This window comes from Myxocyprinus asiaticus, chromosome 3, assembly GCF_019703515.2.
Source record: "Myxocyprinus asiaticus isolate MX2 ecotype Aquarium Trade chromosome 3, UBuf_Myxa_2, whole genome shotgun sequence".
Taxonomy (NCBI): Eukaryota; Metazoa; Chordata; class Actinopteri; order Cypriniformes; family Catostomidae; genus Myxocyprinus; species Myxocyprinus asiaticus.
In genome coordinates, this window is record NC_059346.1 from 49,052,372 (window position 1) to 49,077,122 (window position 24,751).

General features: G+C 38.4%; 1 protein-coding gene across 1 annotated transcript in view; it reads right to left on the reverse strand.

Annotated features, from left to right (window-relative positions):
• Window positions 1-24,751, reverse strand: part of LOC127421317 (AP-1 complex subunit beta-1-like) — a 61,926-nt gene that overhangs the window by 24,405 nt on the left and 12,770 nt on the right. The window contains exons 9-16 of the mRNA XM_051664317.1: window positions 22,080-22,175; window positions 21,723-21,838; window positions 21,375-21,540; window positions 21,191-21,289; window positions 9,948-10,207; window positions 8,849-9,041; window positions 1,155-1,196; window positions 496-642 (exon numbers count right to left, since the gene is read on the reverse strand). Coding sequence (XP_051520277.1) covers window positions 496-642; window positions 1,155-1,196; window positions 8,849-9,041; window positions 9,948-10,207; window positions 21,191-21,289; window positions 21,375-21,540; window positions 21,723-21,838; window positions 22,080-22,175 — 1,119 coding nt within the window. The remainder of the gene's footprint in view (window positions 1-495; window positions 643-1,154; window positions 1,197-8,848; window positions 9,042-9,947; window positions 10,208-21,190; window positions 21,290-21,374; window positions 21,541-21,722; window positions 21,839-22,079; window positions 22,176-24,751) is intronic.

Genomic DNA, 24,751 nt, shown 5'->3' on the forward strand with positions numbered 1-24,751 from the left:
ATTTCAGTGTACCATTTGTAATTCGGTAATATGAGAGAATTGGTCAGAGGTCTGAATACTTTTGCAAGGCATTGTATGTCTTCTGAAGCGATGCAATCACTCTGGGTGAGAAACGGATCAATATTTCAATCCTTTTTTCCTATAAATCTCCACTTTCACTTTAAGAATGTGATTAATAGTTAAAAAGGACTTAAATTTTGATCTGTTTCTCACCCACACCAATCACATCACTTAGAAAGACAAAGATTTAAATCACTGGAGTCATATGGATTATTTTTATGCTGCCTTTATGTGATTTTTGAAGCTTGAAAGGTCTTGTCCATTCACTTGCATTGTATGGACCTACAGAGCAGAGATATTCTTCTAAAAATCTGCAGAAGTAAGAAAGTCATACACATCCAGGGATGGCAAAAGGGTAAATGATGAGCAAATTTTCATTTTTGGGTGAACTATTCCTTTAAAGAAATCAGAAACAATGTTTTGAGCAGTACTCACAGATTTCTGTGCCACATAACCTCCTGTAGCAATGGACATTCCTGAAGACAATTCAAACAGGTCATTAAGTCCACTGCTGAGAGCAGCAGGTGTAGGAGATGGTGCAAACGTGTTGGGCACTGAGGATGGGATGAAGTTCTGGCCAACCTGTATCACACACATAGATCATAAGACCGATTGTGTCAAAGGGGTTCACTCTACTATACCAAGAATTTTTGATCCCTTGAAAGGTTAAAGCAACAGGCTCTCATCATGTGAGCAACACCAATGAAAAAAATCAGATTCAACAAAGTCTGAATGTTAGCAAAAGGAATGGTTCTTATATTAGGGACTAATAACAAAGGTATAACATTGCATTTATGTGCAGACACATCAGAAGTTCATCAGCACTTCAAAGACAGCTGATTTGCATGGACGAACTAGGTTATGTCTAATTATCAGTGGTATCACCTCAAAGCAGGATGGAGTGCATTCTAATACAGGTTTTGTGCATGCAACAGAAAGGATCAAAGGAGAGGACAGACCAACACATTGCTAGGTGGCCACTCTATGCAGACGTTTATGAACACCGGCTCACAGCATGCTGAGTGCAGACAGATGGATACCAGCGGAGAGAATGAGAGAGAGAGAGAGAGAGAGAGAGAGAGGAGCTCACTTACTGCAGGACTGCCACCAACACCTCCTCCCAGATCTCCCCCGAGCTACAACAGAAAACACAAGACCCATATACAGGCCCACAATCAACATGAGACAAAGAGAGAGAGATTTAAAAATGACAAGGCACCATTAGTAGATTTTGATTGCTTGTTTACCAAAGTAAGTGATATCCCAAAACTTTTTCAAAAGTGTTCTCTTTAGGGATTAACCCTCAATTTTGGACAAAAAAATAAATAAATAAATAAAAAATATGTAACCTAAAATATTATCTATAAGGAACCCTTTTACACCTGGTTTTAAGATGCATTTTGGGCGATCCATTTGAAATGGGATGCCGATAAAGACGGGTGTGAACGGGGTCCAAATCTTTTTGAAATTTTCCCACTTCAACCACAATTGGAGGTGGTCGAAAATGCATGTGACCATATTGAGCATGCCGTTCGAATGTGTTCGAACAGCAGCAAAGCATCACCTTCTCACCTGTCAATCCACTGCTGCGCTAAAACAAGATTTTTTTTAAATTTGCCGGTTATGTGCGGTGCTGAAAGGAAATAACCGTCCAATCGGAAAGTGCATACACATGCAAAAGACTTCCCAAGACTTCCATAGTGTGAGGAGCATGCACACCTTAAGCTCAGTTTATACAGGTATTCCAGTAAATTACAGAGAATTCTGCTCTAAATGTCATGTTTGTGCTTAGATTAATTGGAAACAGTGCACCCTTTTTTGCACATTATTATGATTTATTACCACATCGACATCGATTGATTGACAAATGATGTATGTTGTCATGAAGTCAGAGACCCTCCCCTAAAAAAAGGAAATCTGAACACATATTGCGACAAGGTGTAAACAGTGATGTGTTCTGCTTGTGACTGGATTGCCAAAAACACATCTTAATACCAAGCGTAAACAGGGCCTAAGAAACTCGCTGCTGTACAATTCAGCTGTTAAGTCAAGAAAAAGCCAGAGCTGTGGGACTGACAGTGGTGCCAAGCAGGAAGAAAGAGTTGGATGGTGTTCCCGTGTTTGCAGGCAATCACTGGTTGCCAGTCGCCCATCTTGGTTAGTTAGGACTGGAGCAGATTTTTCAAAGACTGAAAGCAGTGAATCAAGTTTAACAAATTAGCTCATGTCTGTTAGCAGAAGTCATGGAATTTAAGGAGACTGAAAATAATCCTCTGGGTTTGGATGCCAAAGTCTGAAAATACTTTTATTAATCTATAGGTCCACAACCTTTTCCAACTAATGCAGTAGTATACACAGTAAAATGTCACTTTTTTGTTAAATTTAATTAAAAAAAATTCTATACACTGTAACAGTGTAATTTTTTTGTATACACACATTACTTGATGTTAATCAGTGATTCACGTAAAATTCTTGGGAATAAAATTCTCCTCAACTACCATATTCTTCTTCTTTTCTAACATTAGAAAAAAAGTTATCAATATTCTGTATTCCTAAAAAGACTTATGAATATTCTTAAAACACCTGAATTCCATAATGTCATGTATTTTCGAGCCCAACAACATATTCGACTGGAATAAGTCCCATTGTGAATTGATTGAATTCTGAAAAGTGGGCTCTATATGACTGGTGGTTGAAAGGGAAGGAGCGGCTAAAAATTCAGATGGCTTGGTGAAATCAGGCAAAAAGGAAAGTCATTTTAGAGGGGGAGCAAACTGTTTAATGTTAAAGAAATATTACAGAGATTTTCTTTGGAATAATTGCACTGATTAATAAAAGCACAATAAGTAAATAGGGTATATTTTGATTTCAGGTTGACTAAGGCTTTGACGAAACTTCAATCAACATTCCTCTTACTGATTGACCTTAACTATTACAGTCACCTTGAGTCTCACACTGAGAAAATATACACGATTACACGACTTTAAAGCCTCACTCACAGCACGACACAAACCACATGCTGAGACTGGAACATTGGAACATTTTAGGTTAAGTAGTATCTGTAGAATTTTTTATTTGGTCAAGTGGAAATAAAAAGACACTGCAAAAAATTTGGCACACCAACTCTGAAGTATTCTGATTCATTATGTGATCCACATTGGATAGACTCACTGGCCCGGACCTGCTAAATGTCATTAAATGTGGTTAACGGGCTGAATAGGCCGTGGAGACAGCACGTTTTATCCCTCGTGCTGCCAAGTTTGCAGTGTTCATCTCTTTGAAACACTCTCCTGACCTTGAACAGATAAGCACTGCTTACTCTGCTCGATTTTTAACATTCCTCAGCGGGGAACATTTCTCCTTGACAGTGTAAAAAGCGAACAAAGTGGACAGACATAGAACACACAGGTATTTTATTGGAATGACTCATTTAGTCAGCAGGAATGTTGAATACATAGTATTGAATTATAAAGTTTTGTTTTGGTGTTAAACTGTGAGTTATGTCATATCTCCAAGGCTATGTTCACACAGCAGCAGAATACAGATGTCAGTGCTCTTTTAGAGTGCTAAATAGTAGTTATTCATGGCTAATGGGAGAAAAGGGGGCTAACTTCGGTTGTGTTCGTACAGACAGCATTCAATCCGCTTCTGGAGGCAGTTGTATCAACAGAACAATTAGAGTCACACCTGTTAGTAAAATATGGTTGTCAATCCTAAACATTGAGGGGCGAGTTCACTAAATAGTTGCCCCAATTTTGCGTGTGGCATCTTATTCACTAACCCCCGCAATCTAGTTTAAACAGGCACAATCAGCACTTAAATAGCACTGTGTCTGGAGTATTTTAATTAAGTAATTTGTGCTATTCACACATGCAATGACTTTCTGTCTTTTTTCCATTTTGCTAGTACCATTCACACATCAGCGCCAAATGCAGTTAAACTCTATGTCATAATTTGCTGAAAAATTACATCTACACAGCTGCACTGGAAATGTTCTTGTTTGATAACATGGCAGGGTATTATTTTGTATCTGAACGTATGCGGTCGGAAATCTTGGTGATGTTTTAAATTTTTTGGTAAATGTTCACATTTACGTAGTTGCTTGAGACTCAACAACAGCATATGCGACATCTTCAAATAAGACTGATGAACTACAGAGAACATAATGCTGTCACTAGCATCCGAAAACGAAGATGATATTTGCGGTTGAAAAGCACAGTATTGTGTACATATATTGCTACAATGAGGTCACAAAAGTCTGTTACCTGGTGCAATCAACACTGTGCTATTACCGCCCGAGGAAAGCAGGTGGTAAACTGAATTTTATTTAAATTAGATGTTGTTTTACATTTCTATCCATAGCGGCAGCAGTAATTCTATCAATAATGATTAAATGATGAGAAGAGTTTTATAATCTGCCATACATACAGATGGGCGGTGTAGTTAAGCACATTTTCAGCATGTTAAAGAGATGTCTGGTGTCTGGATCACAGTAGTGCAGTGATGCTGTACAGTCCTGACATAGTGTGCCAGATAACGTGGTCTGTTGCATCCTCTGCTGTTCAGAACCGGCCCGCAAGATAAATTTTTGTGTATGCAAATTGCATTCAGCACAGATTTTGTGGGCCTGTTTGTGCTATTGCCTGATCTGCTTAGTTCTTTTAGTTAATAGGGTGCTAATAAGTGTGTGCAAATAAACAGCGCTTTTACTGAGTGCAATTCATTCTTAGTTAATTCACCCTTGACTGTGTAAAGGTAGCAAATGTCTCCAATTATTAGCATAACACAAGTCTAGAGAAGGAACTGTCTGCAACATCTTGCCTTACTCCCTGCTCAATATGGCCTGACCAAGCACAGCATCTTTCCTCAGCGGGTGGCCTGTGTTTGTATCGTGGTTTATTCAGGGCAACAGTGCAATGATCTGACTCAGTAACTCTGCCAATTTGGAGAAGAGATTGCACTAAGGAGCAGCACCTGTACAGCCCTGATATAAATCCTTCACATAGTGCCTGGAAGAGGTGCCTCCACCTGCTACAAGACACCTGCTTGACAAATCCAATTACTCACAAGGAGGAGGGAAACTGACATGCCTGAGGAGAAAGTTTGAAGGTCCAGGCAACAAAAATGGACAAATTGTTTTTGAGTGTGATGAAGATTTGAAGATACTGACATACATACAGTCTCTGCTTAATTAGTTAAAAGAATAGTTCTCCCTAAAAAAAAATGAAAATTATGTCAGCCTCATGTCATTCCAAAACATATGATTTTCTTTCTTCAGTAAAGCAAAAAAGATGATATTTCAAGCAAAAAATTACTTTAATTTGGGTCTGTTCCTAACATAAAGAATTGGCTTCAATACTTTCGAGATTAGTGCACATCATGATTTACTCTACTTCCATCAGGACCTGTTTGTGTGTCAAGTCAAAAACTGCATATGGGCTTAAGTCTGCATCTAAAGCAGTGAGACATCAGCCCTCAGGTTCTGCTGCTGTGGTTGCAGTGGGTTCAGTAAAGCAGCCGGCTGTTATGATCCATCACTTTTTAAAGATGGTAGTAATGGGGTCATTTTCTACACTTTTATAGCATTTTCTCCCCCATTTCTATTGCACCAAAAACAGTAGTAATTAAGTTTTAAATTACCATTTTCAACCATTAGAATTAAATAGGTTGCTGCAGTAACTATAAAAGGACATTTCACCTAAAAATTTAAATTCTGTCATCATTTACTCACTTTCATTCTGATCCAAACCCATATTACTTTGTTTCATTCGTGGAACAAAAAAAGATGTTAGGCAAAATGTTCAGGGCTGAGAGGGCTGCAACTAACGATTGTTTTGATAAACGACTAATCTAACAATTATTAGAACGATTATTCAACTATTCGGGCGATTATTGCAACAACTATTTATTAGCACTTACCCAAAAATTTAGCTTGTGCCTCGAGTTAAAAGGTTTTATTATGTGTGCTTACTAATGATAAAGAGGACAAAATCATCTTTTAAAAATACCTGTAAATGACCTTCACTGTATTACAAGGAATTACATCTTTTTTAAGTTTGAAAAATAAATCCCTGCAAAAAATCCTATTGTAATCAAGTGTTTTGGCCCTGTTTTCCATTTAAAAATATCTAAAAATCCTTAAAACAAGATACTGTACATTTACCTGAGAAGCAACATATGAGATATTTAGACTTGTCTTGAATGCAAGTGTATTTTCACTTGTTTATACTTCTGCCAGTGTAGTTGAAACAAAATACACTTATATTCCAGATATGTTTTCTGAAAGCAATTCTAAATATCTTATTTGTTCAGGGCTCCAGACTGCGACTAAAATGGTCACAAATGCGACAATAATTTAAAATCTAGTCACCACTGGCAACAGTCGGGTTGTGTGCATTCATATGCGTTTTCGTCAGATATCATCTTATTGAGTTATTGAATACAACTTTAGAGCACCAGTGTCTCTCGTGCCGCTTTTCACCTGTTCTGTTGTGATGAGCTCGCTGCATTGCACGCAACAACAAAACCAGCACGAGAGAATCGTGAACAAATGACTCTTTTGAACCGGATCTTTTTCATGAATCACCCGTAAAGAACTGAGGGTTTGAACTCAGGAGCTCAGGCTAGCAGTTTGAATCAATTCACTTTCTCAGCGAATCAGCCATTAGTGAGCTCACAACAGGGAGCACAGACATTTCAAAATAAGAGTCCCATGTGTATTTCAGGCTTCTTTACAATTAAAAGCCCCGTATTGTGTACTACTTTTCTTCTTCTGGTAATTATAGATTGGGATTGTAGTAGCACAATAAACTGCATCTGGGATTTCATTCAATTTGCACTCTTGTAGTCTCTGTGTCTGGGCCATCTGGTAACAGTAAAGAAAGACTAAGGCAATATTTTCAAACAATAAAAATTATATATATATATATTCAAGCTTTTGACATTCAGGACAATTGAGGGACTCATACACAACTATTACACAAGGTGCAAACATTCATTGATGCTCAAGAAGACAACACACAACTATATGCATACGATACTTTATGTAAATATCTGTAATGTAGATTCTGAAGAGCAGTACTAAATAAAAAAAGATTTTATCTCTTATATTTATATAAATTATGAAAGGGGTGTGAACATTTGAGACAAAAGGGATGCAAATGTATCTTCTCAACAATCTATTCTGTTTATTAAACCTCAGATTAATGGGTTATCAGCGGTCTTCCTATTCTTCGGCTTTCTATCTTGTTTCTGAACAGCAATCCAAATTGAGAAAATCTGTGATTTGGTGACTAAAAACAGCCATTTGGCTCCTTAATGTTTCAGTTTAGGAGCCAATGGCTCCTAAGTAATTTTTTAGTCTGGAGCCCTGTTTGTTTCTTCTCAGGAAAATGTGACTTGTTTTAAGGATTTTTAGATATTTTTTAATATTTAAATATTATATTCAACATTCTTTGAAAACAAAATGTTCTGCTGCAGTACAGCTCTTCAAGTAAATGTACGTTGTTTAAAAAAGTTTTAGATATTTATATTGGAAAACAAGCCAAAAAGACTAATCAAAATCTTATTTTGTTGCAGTGTGTAATAGGCTATGACTACCCTCTCTCACCTTTTTGTTCACTTGATTTCGATCCATCTTTAACTCACAAAAAACAAACTGTCTCTTACAGTAATAAAGCTGCATATCGCCTGCACGATAAGACGCACACCGTGACAAATAGTATGGATTCAATATGTCGCAATCCATCACGTTTTCCTCTCAAACTGCTGCAAGCACGTGCGAGGGACGAGTGTCGCTGTGCCAGAGTGTGCATCAGCTGGGATCTGTTTCATTGTCTCCCCCCTTAGATTCGGTCACTTCACGCGACTCATAGAAGCGGCTCTGACCACACAGAGAGATGCCAGTTTTGGAAAAACTGAGTTTAAATGTATTTGGCTAAGGTGTATGTATACTTCTGATTTCAACTGTAAATGTTTAGCATTTTTTAAGCACACTTCTAAAAAATTTCCTAAAGAAAATACGAATCGTTGTGCATTTCCATCCACTACGTCATGCGCATTATCTTGAGGGAGCCCGCCTTGTCTTGATGGAGCAGCTGAATTACCTCTTTGCTTAGGGGAGAGTTTTATTTGCAGGATTGGAGGAATTGTACCTCATTTTATTAAATGCTGCTAGGAGACGCCACAGAATAAGTGTAATATCTGATATAATGAGGGCTAAAATGGATGCGATGCCCACACGCTGCCAGCCTCCGAAAACATGGGAGTGCACGTGCTCTAAACTGTTATGCCGAATTGTGATGACCCACTTTAAAGACCAGCTTTGGGTTAAATGCTTCCAAATGCCAAGTGCTATGCACAAAGAAATGTGTGCCAAGGTCGGACCTTTCGTTCACATCAAGCTATCGCACACTCATAACACGTGCACGAATGGTCAAAACATGTCATTGTTTTGCGAATAAACTGTTTCCATGACTTTAATTCCTTAGAGTTTAAATGACTAAAACTCTAAAAAATCCACCTCCTCCTAGGACATTCAATTTGATGCAAATTTTGAGTGTTTATTTGCATATCAAGCATTTCCATTTAAGATTTCTTATGTGCAATTTGAAAATGCACATAAAAATTACTGGATGGAAACCATGCTAATAACAGGAGTAAATACGCTATTTGTGGACACAATGATTACCATGGGAAATTTTACAAAGGTTGATGGTCATTCCTGAAAGAAAGATAACAAATCAAGAAAATGCCTACAGACTAGAGAATAAAAGATAGAAACACCCACCAGACTGTCAAGACCACCTCCAAGGAGATCCACAGCGCCCATCTGCATGGAGGACACCTGAGGAACGTTGACAGGAGGACCAAGGTCCAGATTAAGCAGGTCTCCCAGGAGATCACCTTGAGATGGGATGACTTGGGGTTGATCGATGGAAGCAGTCGGGCCGGCACTGACAGGACTCTCTCCAGTGTCAATACTAAAAAAAAGGATGACACACGCTGAATGTAACTAAACAAAAGATTGGACTGATAAGCCACACATTGTTCTAATTGAGAGGACAATGTAGGTTCTGTGCAACACTGATTTTAATCTCCCATTGTATGACTGGTCTGAGACTGATTCAGACATTCTTCTTGAAAAACAGGGTAATACAGTGTGCCAAATTGAAATAAAACAGATAACAGGGTTCCACACCTTTTGACCTATGAATTTCTATGAGACTTGTCTAATTGTTTTGTTTTTTTGGGGGGGGGGGGATTTTTCCCCTTTTTCTCCCAATTTGGAATGCCCAATTCCCAATGCGCTCTAAGTCCTGGTGGTCGCATAGTGATTCGCCTCAGTCCGGGTGGCAGAGGACGAATCCCAGTTGCCTCCGCGTCTGAGACTGTCAACCCGCGCATCTTATCACGTGGCTTGTTGAGCGCGTTGCCACGGAGACATAGCGTGTGTCTTCACGCCATCTACAGCGGCATCCGCGCTCAATTCACCATGCGCCCCACCGAGAACAAACCACATTATAGCGACCACGAGGAGGTTACCCCATGTGACTCTACCCTCCCTAGCAACCGGGCCAATTTGGTTGCTTAGGAGACCTGGCTGGAGTCACTCAGCACGCCCAGGGATTCAAACTAGTAAACTCCAGGGGTGGTAGCCAGCGTATTTTATCACTGAGCTACCCAGGCCCCCTGTCTAATTGTTTTTGATTAATGTATACAAAATGCAATCATTTTATAGAGATCAAACTGATAAAATAATTAAATAAAATCTAGTCAATAAAATATTGTAGAGCTGTGCATAACTAAATTTCCATATATGTATACCAGGTTTCCATGCCCTTGGGAACCCTGAAGGGTTTCTTTAAACATCTGCTGCGTCTCATTACCTGCCATGCTGGATGGGCAGGTGTTTGCGGTGAATGCCGTGGCTTCCCTCCACAAAGGCAGTGGGGGGTTTGTGGTACACGGAGGCCAGTGAGCCGATGTGGCAGATAAGCTCGTCCAGCAGGGTGGGTTCAATCAGGTCTGTTTCCTCAGAGATCAGAGGCTTCTCAGACAGCACCACCTCTTTAGCGGTCACAGGGTCGGTGGAAAGCAGACGCCAATAGATGTAGCCACGATCACGCAGGTCAGGGTTATCAGAGTCCTGAGAGGGTGGCGAAAAGGCCAGTGTAAAATGACAGTGAATGTGATACTGCCAGCTGAGCTACACTGAGCTACTCGGAGATGTGAAGCTATGATCCACCATTTGCTTATGACAGTGATAATTTTTAAGTGTTGTTGTGTACTAACATGAGGAGACAATGACAAAGAACGTCGTGATGACCCCCGATGGACAAACAATGAAAAAAGAGATGATGGGACAAATTAATGTGAAACCATAACAATGACAGAAGTTCTTGAAAATCAATAATGTTTGGTTCGAAAAAGCGATGCATGTGTGTGGCTCCTGGATTAGAAAAACCCATATAATTAAGGCCCAAAATGTATTTCTTTTTGTTTGTCCCATTCCGATTCTGAAATCTGAGTGGAAAAATGACAGATTACAAAAACATCTGCAGCTAACAGTATTTATGAACATTATTTTAGTAGTAAATCTTTTCCTGTATGGACTGAACAGAAAAATAATGTTTTTTTCAAGCTGGCATGAGTTATCCCTATTCAATATATTTCTTGAAGCAGTCTTATGTCAGGTTCACGCTATATGATTTTGGCAATGATTTCACCATCTGAGACAAGTTTAGAGGATCGAAGAGTTCTCTTGTGGTAGGACAAAACTGGCTAACTTTGATCACTTAGTGTGACATGTTCATTAGTCTCGCGACACTAGACCTATGACTACGGCAAAGGTATGGGCTCTATAGCAGCTTCAGTTGGCCAAGAACTGCCCATTTAAACAGGAAAACCCATTTAACTGACATGTTAAGCGACCAATCACAGTTGGTTTTGTCATTATGGGGTGTTTAGGGGTGGGGTTATCGGAGATGTATCTTACCGTAAAAAGACCACCATGGGAGAAAAAAAAATTATTTAATGGCACGGCGAGTCTCCGCGAGCGATTGCACAGAAAACACAAGGGAGAATAGCAGAAAATGTGTAGAGAGTCTAATCCAGCACATAAACCCACATTATTGAGAATTTCACAGACAATGAAAAAGCATCCGCTTTACTTTCTGCTATGTGCCTCAAACTAAACTCTGAATATCTTTAAAAGATTTAATGTCACTAACCAGGCAAACTTGGGCAAATTCTGTGATTATTTCATCCTCAAAAGCACTCATTCTATCAACGTGGATGCTTGTGAACTCGGCTTCCAGGTGGACTGATAAAACGTACTGTGTGCGTCTAATCGTGGAAGTTATATCGAATCAGCCAATCAGATTCGTGCCGAGTTGATCGAGAAAGTGTTTTCCAGTCTTCTGTGCTATGTGCATCAGACAGTTAGAGAATGGACTGTGGGTGGTCCATGGGCAGCACATGCCGCCTGAGGCTGAGACTACATCGATAGCCGATGCAATGAATCTTAGCCTTCAATAGGTTTTGACAGTGTCAGTAATTTTGCATCGTGGTCATGCAGTGTGACTGATCCTACGACAGCCAGATGAGATAAAACACCCAGTCAACAGTCAATTGAGACAACTGGGACCAAAGACTTGGCTATGTACAGGTTTTATACAGTCTGACATGTCGTCACACAGTGTGCCATGGCTTTTACCCATGATCTTTCTAAGATCATATCGTGCAGTCTGACAAGCAACAATCGTAAAGGGCCATAAAAGTCGTACAATGTGCATCCAGCTTTAGAAAACTCATGATTCGAAAATTCTTGGCATAACGAGTAAAAATTCTTACAATTCTTAATTCGTAACATAATCTTTACTAACTTAATGACAATTGCCAATAATTCAACTACAAATGTAAACCACTGTTTCAAATAGGGATGCACCAATCCGATACCTGGATCCAAATCCAATACTGTGTGTTAGTCATGGTGGTTATCGTCAAGAAGGTCTGTGTCGATACAATCAAATATTGATATATCATGAAAATTTCTCATGATATTGTATCGATACTTAGATCCATGTATCGTGATATATCGTGATATTTTCAGTGCAGTCAGAGATGCTTCTATGAGGCATGAAAGAGACAACGAATCCTGCAGGATTCACGATTTCTCTCACGGACATGCTGGACCTCTCTCACGCATTTGGATCTAGAGCCGGGCTGGGAATTTTTTCGATTTCACTCACCAGTGTTTAAGAGGTGTAGTGGCATAGAAGTTCAGCACTGAGATCTTTTCACTAAGTGCCAAGTGTAAAAGTCTTGAACAAAGACTAGATCCATGCAAACCATTTGTTGTTTAATAATGCCTCTTTAATATCCTTTCTGTTGTATACAGTCAGTTATTTATCAAAAAGAACAAAAGAAACATTTCATTCTAATCACACATCGCACGGATGCTGTAAAGTAGCCATTTGACCGACCAAACAAACTCTGCTGTCAAAGTCCCTGCCACAAGTCTTAAAGAGACAGAACCATTTTAGCACTTGTTCTACATATCCAAGTAAATACTTGTAAATAGTACAAATTAGGCATGTAAACAATATACTGTATATATGCAATATTATATATGCAGTTTCAATACACCATATTTATTGATGTAATACATGGACTACATTTAAAAAAAAAAGAAAAAAGCTAAAATGTCACCAAAATTATGAAAAACTAATGATAAAATACAATTTGTAAAATTAATATGTCTGTAATTTAACAAGTTAGAAGGTCCCCTGTATAATGAATAACAGCATTAGCTGAAAGAGAATTTCTTTCATACTGTATACAAGCAAAATGGACATTATAACTTAATTTCAGTTAATTTGGGTATAGTTCAAAGCAAAATTGAACCATAATATCGTGATGTATCGCATCATATTTAATCGTGACATGTGTATCGCAATACATACCGTACCGTGAGGTGGCTGGCGGTACCTAGCCCTACCATCAAGCTCCAAAAATGAAATAAAAGAATAATAAACACATCATCAAAGTAGTCCATATAAATGCTTCAATAAATGAGTGGTGATCTGTTGTGTCACACACATACGGGCTGATGATGCAATATGTGAGCAATCCACATGAACTCCATCTCAGATGTAGATGCTCCATAGTTCAGTTTGCTAATAACATGTATTGAGATCCAAACTGGAGGAGCAATTCACCAGATCTTGAATGAAAAACATATTAAACTACTGTGAACTAGCCCACACACAGACACTCTATGGTCACAGTCTTTCTGGAGTGCTCCGTCAAAATAAAAGCCCTAGGTTTTAAAAGTTAAGAAATTATGACTGAAATAGATGATTATTTTATAATGAAATTCTAATATTTATTATTATTTTTGTTATTATTATTTATAATAATAACAACAAGAAATAATTATCATTATTTTTATTATTATTAAAAAAAATGATTAATGTATTTATAATAAATTACAATAATATTTGTATACAATAAAATTTGACTAGGTTCCAAAAAAAAAAAAAAAACTGCGATTGAAAAGTGGACTGATATCCTGTTGCAACTAAAGTAAACAAAACAAAAAAAAAAAAAGAGGGCTGAATCCATTTAAGTGGCATCTTTTTTTAATTGGAGACTTTTACTGGAATTACTGTTAATTTTGCTGATGCATTATCCAGTAGACAATTTAAAAATAAAGGTTTTGTTAAAGGTTTAGGCTACACATTTTTTATGTAATTGTTTTTTGTTTTTGTTTTTCATTTTTTTCTTCTCTATTTTATAATGAAATAATGTGTAGTTAGATGTGTTTGTTTCTTTTCATATAAAAGAGTAACCCCAACATGTTCCACACAGTAAGGTATAGTTATTCTAAGGCAGACATGGGCAACTTATGGCCCATGGGCCGGATCTGGCCCTACACGTGGTTTAATCTGGCCTGTGGCTCATTTATTGTGGCTCATTTATCCTAAAAGCTTTTTTTTTTTCATTGGATTTTTTAGTCATCTTGTATTGGGACCTAAAGCACCTCCACAAGTGTTTAACATGCTCAGGGTTACCAGATAAGAGACGCAAACCACCCATTTTGAGATATGGAAATTGGAAATATTCCACCTAATGTTATACTTATTTTGTGCAATCTGGCAACCATGCATGGAAGTGCATTCTTTCTAGCTCTCGCTTTCCCCTTTGAACAAATTTAGCGATCTCATAGTGCAATATTCTGCACAAGGAAGTGTTATACGGCCACTCTGTGTCCATTCTTGAGGCTGCTTGTGCTGTATGGTGCTACTAAGCTTGCAGGCAAACCTTCTCAGTGATGAACTTTAAAAAAAAAATATAAACAGACCTCTGCGTCGACACGCGGAAGAGGGGTAATCACACGTGAGCAAAAGCAAACGAGAGATTTTTCTTTTTTTTTTTGCAGTTTAGAAATGTTTAAGTCCTTCGCACCTGTATGTAAATCTAACTCTTGCAGTAATCATTTCTCATGGTCATGCAGCCTGTTTTATTCAGTTGTGTGCTGAAAGTTAAACCATTGGCGGACAAACTATTGACAAGTTCCGCATCATGACCCTTTTAGCACATAAACGGGTAATGTTTTGAGAATAAAATAAGTAAACTCACCTGCTTTGTGACAAACATTAAAAGTTCTATAATAAAAACATTTTTTTAAAATTAAAACAGACCCATGATGTCAAATAGGGCTGGGTGATATGTAACAAATATTTTATCGATAATCGCTTTAAAAAAATATCGTGATATCTGATTACATTGTCAGCCCTCCTGCTGAGGGTTGTATTTTTGCTTTATTGATTTTGCTTTAAAATTAAATTAATTTATTGAAACATGAGTAACTTAAGAGATATTTCTAATTTCAAATGACACTTAAAACTAAATGAAAAAAGCAATTAAAATAACAAAATTATCAAAAAAATCTTATATAACCACCTCCTCAAATCCAAACATTTACCGTCTCCAACGGCCGTATTTTCCATCATGCAAGTATCCGTCAACGACAACAGGTGGAAAATTATAAATAGCCTACAGATTAATAACTAAAGACAATTATACATTTAAAGATAATAATAATCGAAATCATAATAAATAAGCCTAATAAATTCCCTTGTGTTCCCAAAAATAATGCTGCCAAATGAGTGTTCTTATCGAACATGTGTTTGTATTGCTTTTGGTTTTGGTAATACAGTTAATGCTGCCTAAAGAAAATAAACCAGAATTTAATCCTAACGTGTCTTGTATTATTTTATGATTTAATCACTTTCGTCTTTGTTTCTTAAATACAAAGATATGTATTACTGAACCTGAAGAATTGCGTTCACAATGCATGTTACCTGCAAACTGCTCTGTGGAAATAAAGCGAACTAAACCCACAGCACCTCCTGAAATGATCGGAGATCATTTGCAGCATTCTTATAGACAACATTATTCTTGCAAACAGAAAAAGAGTGATAACTCTTCACAAGCACCTGTTCCACAAGACAGGCTCGTGCTGCACGCCTCTGAACAAACAGCGAATCAGACATGGGCATTAACGGCTTTCTTTGGTCTGTTCTTAAAAATATAATAAAGTGTGTTTCTTCAAGCTCATCTTTGCGTCTAACAGCATTTTTTGTCATGTGTCACTCCAAGACGTCTTACAGGTCACCCGCCTGTTGCGGGTAGATGAGTAAAATTACGCGCGGATGAAATCCCTGCATTTGGGCAAGGTCACATGACACCATGCGAGATTCGGACGTGTGAACGTCGAGCTCTGCGCACTTTGCTAGTTTTAACACTATTAATGACATAAACCGGTGAGATTCGAAACACTCTCTTCCATAACTGTTCTAGAGGGCAATATGTCAAAGAATTCAAAATACTCGGACTCTGGAGACATTAAAAGACACTAACGTGCTCAAGCTGACTCCCCCGAGAAGGCCCCGAGCCAGGGAACCGATTTGGTCTGAGAAATGAGGGAAATTCGGTGAGAGATGTTGAACATGTCGGCATTGCTGACGAAGGTCATAGCTGACTTGGAGGATCTTGCTTTAATACGATCGATCGATCACTGCCATGGAGACAAAATTCTCTGAGGTGGTTACAAGAGTGGGGGATGTTGAGAAACTGGATTAAGCTGGAAATCGAGCGAGCTCACAGAGTTCTGGCTCGGCGATCCGCTGAGGGAGACAGGCCCCGGTCAGTTCTGGCCAAATTTCTGAGATCATCCGATAAAGATCTTATGTTACGTGAGGCGTGGAGCAAAGGAAGGCTTTTTTGGAAGATCCACAGCATTTTCTTGTCCCAAAGCAAGCGATGTCCTTCATAAAGTCAATGGAGTAAGTTATTTTGTGGTACTCACTTTGCAGCCGAGTGGACCGACTCACTGAACATTCAATTGACTGTTTGAGGAAACTGAGCGCCTTTTTTGTTTCTTTTTGTGCTTGTTCCGCCTAGCGGCTGGAGATCGTTTTGTGGAGTAACACTCCTTCGGGACAGTTTGTGGATGAATCTACATGCTCTTTGTGTTTATTCCGCCTATTGGCTGGAGTTTGTTTTATAGATTATCATTTGTTGTGTAATTCTGCCTCACAAAATTTGTATAGAAACACCGGACTTGAGCATTCCGATGGCAAAAGTGTCGCGGGGGCACTCGTAGGCGTACATGGACTGTTTGAGTATGGAAGGATGGACGCCAGTTGACGCTGTCATGAGCGGGGTTAATGTGCACGTTTTTCTTTTTTCTGTTTGTTTGGTTCGGGGGAAGTTCGGGGTTTGATTGTTGCACTAATGTTGGACTTTGGTCTTTATAATTTTTTCAAAAGTTAATGAGTGGATTGACTCTCTCCACGTGGAATGTGAATGGGTTGGGGTACCCCATAAAAAGAAATATGATATAGTGTTTCTTCAAGATACGCAACTTTCTCCGCAGGAAGCTGAAAAATTTAGGAAGATATGGGGTGGACATGTTTTCATTAGTGCTGGCTTAAGTAAGAGCAGGGGAGTCATTACACTGATAAGTAAAAATCTACAATTCAAATGTCTCAAACAGATTAAAGATAAATTAGGAAGAGTCATTATTGTTTTAGCAGAAATTCAAGGGCAGTCTTATTTTGGCTAATATTTACGCACCTAACGTTGATGATCAGGGCTTTTTTATAGATCTTGAGGGGATGTTGCAAGCCGTTGGCTCCCCTCATGATATAATATTGGGAGGAGACTTTAATCTATTGATGGACTCAGTCCTTGATCATAGTGAAGCAAAAGTGTGTAAGCCCCTTAGAGCAACACTGACACGTCACAGCATGTGTAAAAATCTTGGTCTTACAGATATTTGTAGACTTTTGAACCCATCTGGTAGGGACTATACATTTTTTTCATCAGTCCATAAGATTTACTCTAGAATAGATTTTTTTATTTATTTTTTTATATATCCAAGTCCCTCATTTCATCTGTTGTTGATTGCTCAATTGGAAACATTTTAGTCTCAGATCATGCCCTGGTGAGTTTAGAGGTGTTGCCATATACAGAGAAAAAGAAATCATATAGTTGGCACTTTAATGTATCCCTTTTGCAAAATCCTGAATTCCAACAAATGTTAAAGGCTGAAATCAATGTTTATATGGAGACCAACTGGTCCTCAGTATCCTCTGTGGGCATGGCTTGGGAGGCACTTAAGGCGGTTCATAGGGGACGGATCATACAGTATGCCTCATTCACCAAAAAATCCAAAGCACGAGAACTTGTGGAGTTGGAAGGGAATATTAAAAGTGCCGAGGCAGAGCTGACACGCAGAAAGTCGTCTGATGGCCTCAGAAAATTGACCTGATTGAAATTCAGATATAATACTATTTTGTCATGGAAGGTGGATTTTTTGGCTATTCAGGGCAAGACAGTCATACATTGAGTCGGGGAACAAGGCAAGAAAACTTCTGGCTAGATATGTAAAACAGAGAGAGTCTTTTTCTACCATCCCCTCAGTGAAATCTGCTGGTGGTGAAATATTTACCTCAGCCATTGATATTAATAATGCTTTTAAAGAATTCTATCTTGATCTCTATAGTTCTACGTCTTCGTCTACTGATGAGGATATTAGAATCGTTGTGGAACCATTAGAACTTCCTAAACTGACGACTGAGCAAAAAAACCCTCTTGATTCTGAGATAACCTTGGAGGAGCTTGACGAGGTAATAAAGGCATTGACTAGGCAAGGCTCTGGGGCCAGATGGCTTTGCCGCTTTTTTAAATCTTATGCTACAGAATTGGCTCCACTTTTGCTAGAAGTTTATACGGAATCATTAAAGAATGGAAAGCTTCCGCCAATCATGACACAAGCCCGGATCAGTCTGATTCTTAAAAAGGACAAAGATCCAAGCAAGTGTAAGAGTTACTGTCCAATTTCCCTAATCCAGCTAGACGTTAAAATATTGTCAAAAATTTTGGCTAACCAATTAAGTGAAGTTACGACATCTCTTATACAAATAGATCAGGTGGGGTTTATTCAGGGTCGTAGCTCTTCTGATAATATTAGGCGTTTCATCAATATCATGTGGTCAGTGGCGAATGATCAGACTCCGGTCGCTGATATCTCACTTGACGCTGAAAATGTGTTTGATATGCTAGAATATGATTATCTTTTTAAGATTTTGGAAACTTATGGGTTCGGGACTTTTATTGGTTGGATTAAGTTACTTTATAGACAACTGGCAGCGGCGGTACAAATGAATGGATTAATTTCAGATTATTTTACTCTGGATAGGGGCACCCGGCAGGGTTGCCCTCTTTCCCCATTATTGTCCTGTCTTGCCCTGGGACCATTAGCAGCTGCGATAAGAAAGGAGGATGATTTTCCAGGGGTGGTGGCGGGGGGTGTGGTGCATAAGCTTTTGCTTTACGCAGATTATATTTTATTATTTGTCTCCGACCCTACTACATCTATGCCTTGCCTCCACAGAGTTATTAAGTTCTCGGGATACAGAGTTAATTGGTCTAAATCCGAAGCTTTGGCTCTGACAGTGTACTGCCCAGTAATGGCTTTTCAGCCGGGCGCATTCCAGTGGCCCAAACAGGGCATTAAGCATTTGGGTATTTTATTCCCAACAAATTTGTGTGATTTAGTTAATTAATTTTGACCCTTTAATAAAAAGTTTTTTGAGCAATGTGGGCAGGTGGGCTTCATGACATTTATCTATGATTGGGAAAGTTAATGTTATTAAAATTAATTGTATTCCAAAATTCAACTACCTGCTACAATCTCTCCCTGTAGATGTCCCCCTCTCTTATTTCAAGCAATTTGATAGCATAGCAAAGTCCTTCATTTGGAATGGTAAATGTCCCAGATTACATTTCAGTAAATTGCATAGGCTGATTGACAAAGGTGGGCTAGGCCTACCCAAGATTTTGTTTTATTATTATGCATTCGGTCTCAGACATTTGGCTCATTGGCCGCTTCTACCTGAGAGAGCCCCTCCCTGGTTTTTTATTGAACAGGAAGTTCTTGCCCCTATTTTGCCATTGCAAAGCCTATCAAACTAATCTGAGAATTTATAGTGGGGATTAAATGTTGATTCTGTGAATATATGTTTTGCTTTTCTTTGTTAATTGTATGAATCAAAAACTGTTAATCAGAAAAAAAATCCCTACATTTGGACGAGGTGTTTGCGAACTGTATTCATTTGTGGGGTGGCGGGTTTTAGTTTCACACCCTGGGATACTGTCTAATATATTTGCAAACTTCCTATATCCATGGTTTTGCCTTTTCCCAATATTGACGATCATCGTCTGTCACAAATCGGCATCGGGATATTTGTAAGATATCGGCAATATCCAATTGCATCATCCTATCGCCCAGCCCTAGGGTCAAATTGAATAATAAATTACCAGGGAAGTAGAGATGATAAAAACTTTTAATTTATCATTATGTTCAGCCTTTATTCCGTTTTTTTTAATGCATGATAGAAAAGTATCTACATTTGTAGAGCAATACAATACTTTAGGCAGTTGCAGAATAGTCCCATCTATTGCATACACACTTCAGAAAATTTAGTACACAAATACTTCTGGGCTTAAAAGTTACAAGAACCAAATCACTGTGGAACATTCTATATCAAAAGGAGTACAATGTGGCCTCCCATGCACTACTTAAAGCCAGCTGTGGCCCCTTTACCAAAATAGTTGCCCATCCCTGTTCTAAGGCCATGTCCACAGTAATAAGTTTTAGTTTGAAAACGCATCTTTTTCTCTACGTTTTGGCCTTCCATCCACACTGAGAAGGCATTTGTCAGCGAAAAACTGAGCTTTTTGAAAACGCTCTCGCAAGTAGATAAATTTAAAAACGCCGTCTTCGCGTTATTGTGTGGACTGCGAAAACGCATATATCCTAAAACGATGACGTATTTGTTGTCATGTGATCCATTCAACCAAAACAATCAAGATGGCAGCTTGTTTTATAGCAGCACTGTTGTGCCTGATATATTCACATTGATAGCGTTGGTAAAGATAAATGTTACTTTGCACAACCTTCACATTGCATTCATTTAAAGGTGACGTGAAGTTTACTCTGAATTGCTGTCCGGCGATGGAACACAAGGACAATTGCGTTTAAGACTGTACATGTAATGGATATTTTTCACATTCGCAGTAATGTTTTTTTAAGCGCATTCATATGTTTCAGTGTGGACAAGCAACTTTTGGAAAATGCTTGAAAACGGCAGTGTGGATAGACGGAGAGCTTTTGAAAACTAAATGGTGTTTTCAAATGTATCCGGATTAATGTAGACATAGCCTAAACTGATTAAGAAATAAAACAACACTGGTATCGGATCAGTATCGTCCGATACCGAGAGTTCAGGAATCAGAATCGGATTGGGAGAGAAAAATGGTATCTGTGCATCTCTAGTTTCCAAGTGTATTAAGTTTATTATTATAGCAGCAGTGTCCTTTCTCTATAATTTACATTGTATAGCCTACATTTTATATGTAAATCTACATAGTCTTTTATTAAACACCTAAAAATAAAAACATATAAAATAACTGCTCTAGTGTCATTTTCAGCTGATGATATCAAAACTGGGCTCTGATATAAAGCTACAGTTAGTGATGCTCAAGCAGTTCTCACCTGAGTAGCCAAACTGAGCACCTGCTGAACCAACTCCTGAGTCTCTGAGGGCTTCTTCAGGAACAGCTTCACTATGGCTGTCAGGAGAGTCAGCTGGACCTGAAATCGAAAATGCAGTGGATACTGAACCTGTCAAATGTTTGAAAAACAAGACAAACACTATCCAAATGTGCCTATGTCAAACCTGAGTGCTTTCGTCATGGAAGCCTTCAAGGAAACTCTCCAGGAGCTCATCAGCGTTGTCAATCCGCTCAGCATATTCACCCACAATCCAGATCATGGCAGCACGAGCATCAGGTTCATCCAGAGAGTCCAGGTTTTCACACAGAGTGGCAATTATGCTCTCATACCTGTTCAGGTAACAGAGGAATTGAAGTAGCCTATTAGTTACACGTGGGTACTCTGTTTTATATGAATTTTAAATATATCTGAAGGTTTCAAACAGAGGTAATACATTTTATAGTCCATTATTGTCTTCAACTTGTACGCTAGTTTACACTGTTTTTAGACTGTTACACAGATATACACTGACTTGTTGGGGTATTTGCGAAAGATGTCCCTGATGACCACAATAGCCTCTTGTACCACGTAATTGACTTTGGTCTGGATGAGGTCTAGCAGGGTGCTAACACAACGCTCAGCTGATTGCTGTACACATTGAGACATAACAGACAGTACAGTCGAAGTTATATATCACAATCAAGAGTTCGACAGATTCATAACATTGGCACTCCAGCACTTTGATAACAGTGCACAATAAAAAAGTAGGTGGTAAAAGATGCTTATTTAAAAGTAATTAAGCTGAGATTTACCACAGCAGACATTTCTCTATGTACAAAGGCTAAACTCAAGGTAGATGTTTAGAGATGATTTATGGGCCATATCTTACCTCCACTTTGATGGCACAACGGCCAATGGCACGAACTGCTTTCCGAACAAAGTCTACATCCACCTCAGTGGCGTATTCTTTCAGTTCAGCCAGCACCTGCAAGCAAACAACAGCTTTTTAAATGGATTCTACAGAAATAAACTGTATTTTTTAAGTGAATGTCTGAATAACATCTATCAGAGAAAGAGTCATCAATAGCTCTTTCTCACAAGGCCATAAGCTTGGGAGAAAAAGTGTTCTTAGCTAATCTTAAAATTAGGGGAAAAACTAATCAACCTAATATCAGTAAATTAGAAATAAAACAAAAGGATGGAGAGAATTACACAGAAATGTAGCAAAACGATTTGTTGACAGCAGAGCATGTGAGCTGAGTGGGAGTTGAGCAATCAGAATTTCACTGGAGCGAGGCCCTCAGCCCCACTCCGGCCGCTCACAAGGCGCTCACTTTCCGCTCCAATTTCGCGTGTGGCCACATTAATATTTATGTGCTTCTACACTGACAAATATCTGGTGTTGCAGGCTGTATTAGGTCCAAGATTTTAAACAGAGTGTATTATCAGAGATGAGGCAGCATTTAAACTCGGTGTGATTCGTGAGCTGATGGTGACAGGTGCCGTTTCCAACAACACACTACAGTGAGGTGAGAGCACAGAGGCAGGATTAGTTTCCACAACATACGTCTGTAAAGTAAAATAATTTTATTAGGCTACCGCAGACGTCTGTAAGGTTTACCATCGTTTCGCATGGGATAAGCGATGTCTGTATCACAGAGATGAGTGTCGACTGTCTTTACATACTGCTGTCACACATAACTGACCCATCAGAAAATGTATTAACTTCATAATTAATCAGCATTAAACATGTTCAAATGTATCTGGGATTATTACGAGAAATTGACTTGAATATCTGGCAAAATACAACAGAACTGGTTGCATTAGCAAGCCAGTAATTAGGGATGCTCCGTTCGATCGGCCACCGATCAGTATTGGCCAATATTCACATCCTATGACTCGATCGGTGATCGGTAATTTGGCCGATCGCATAAACTGATCGCTCATGTCGCAAAAGATGCGCAGCTCCTTTAAGACTTCAGCGTGGGGAATACTGGCATAGTGTTGTAAGACTACAAACTTGATTCAGAAGTTAAGAACGATGCAGTGGGAGAGGTATGGCGAATATGAAACGTTTGTGTACTGTACTGTGAATGTGGCGGTTTACACGCGACAAGGCAAAGGGAAAACAGCGCGAGCTGTGAAACGGTCCTTATTATTGTTCATGGTGTCGACTTCTCAGTCTCCACCGGGCATCGGCATTTCAGTAATAATGCAAGTTACAAGATGTGTTGTAATTCAAACATCTTTATTAAATATCTCCCGATTAAATGAAATTAACAATAGTAGGAATTTATAAATATAATAATTATTTATACTATATTAAGATACCATAATATAATGTATTAAAATGATGCAAAAATAAAATAGAAATAAAATAAGGAATAATAATAATTATATAAAATAATGACTATGAATCAATAACTAACTTACATTTAGTTTAATTGCACCCATGGGTTATCAGTTTGTCTTCAGTTTGACACTAAGGTTTTTTTTTTTTTATCTATCATAATATAGAGAATATTTTGTTAGCCTATGCTTGATTTAAAGTCTTATTTAAAAAAAATAAAAAATAAAAAAAAAACATTTAATAAGCCTTTTAAACTTTTTAATCTGTTTTTGTCAGCAACAACTAGGCAGTGATATTACTGGGAAGAGGAAAATTCAGTTAATAGTGACAGTGTGAAGAAAACTTACATATAGCCAGTTATGACAGAGATCCTGATAAAAGGTGAAATGATCGGGATCGGCAATCAGGTGACAAGTAGATCAGTGATCGGTATCGACTGTTAAAATCCTGATCGGAGCATCTCTACCAGTAATCCTACAGTACACTCTTGAATTAAAAACACAGATAATCTTTAAACATTATGTAATTTTGCCAATTATTCCAATATGAAGAGGGATTTTTTTTAACCTGATGCAAAAAAATAAACAAGAATGTTGACAAAATGTTGATTTCAAAAGCGATGACTTTTGAGCTTGAGGATTGGAATTGAGCAATCGCAACGAGTGAATATTTGAACAGAACGACAACTCGCTCCACTCTGCTCACATGCTCTGGTTGACAGTGGAAGTGTAAGCACAGATGTTGTTTAACTTCAGGCAGCACAAGGTTTGGTCGGCTTTAGCATATGTGTTCTGTCAAACAAAATGACACAAAGTCCACAACAGAACAGAAGGTGTAAGAAAACATGTTCTCTTTAGGCACAATTTAGGAGGGAAATAGCTGTGGTAATCATTGCAATATACAATTGGTCACTTCATGCGCTTTTACTGATCGGATAGCTATCCGATCATGAAAAGACCAAGTGTAAATGCCTTTCAAGATGGATTTGAGATGGATATAAATCTGATCATTTAAACCACCTCCGGAGGTGGTTTGAGACATATTACAGACAAAACTCGGTCAAGTGTAAATGAATCTAGCTGTTCAAGCTACATATGTACGCTTTACTCTGCCCAAACAGCGTTAATCAGAATGGGGAAAATGTGAAACATCACAGCTGCTACAGAGTAATTGTATAGGGTTCGCATCACGCAAACAAATAATAAATTTTT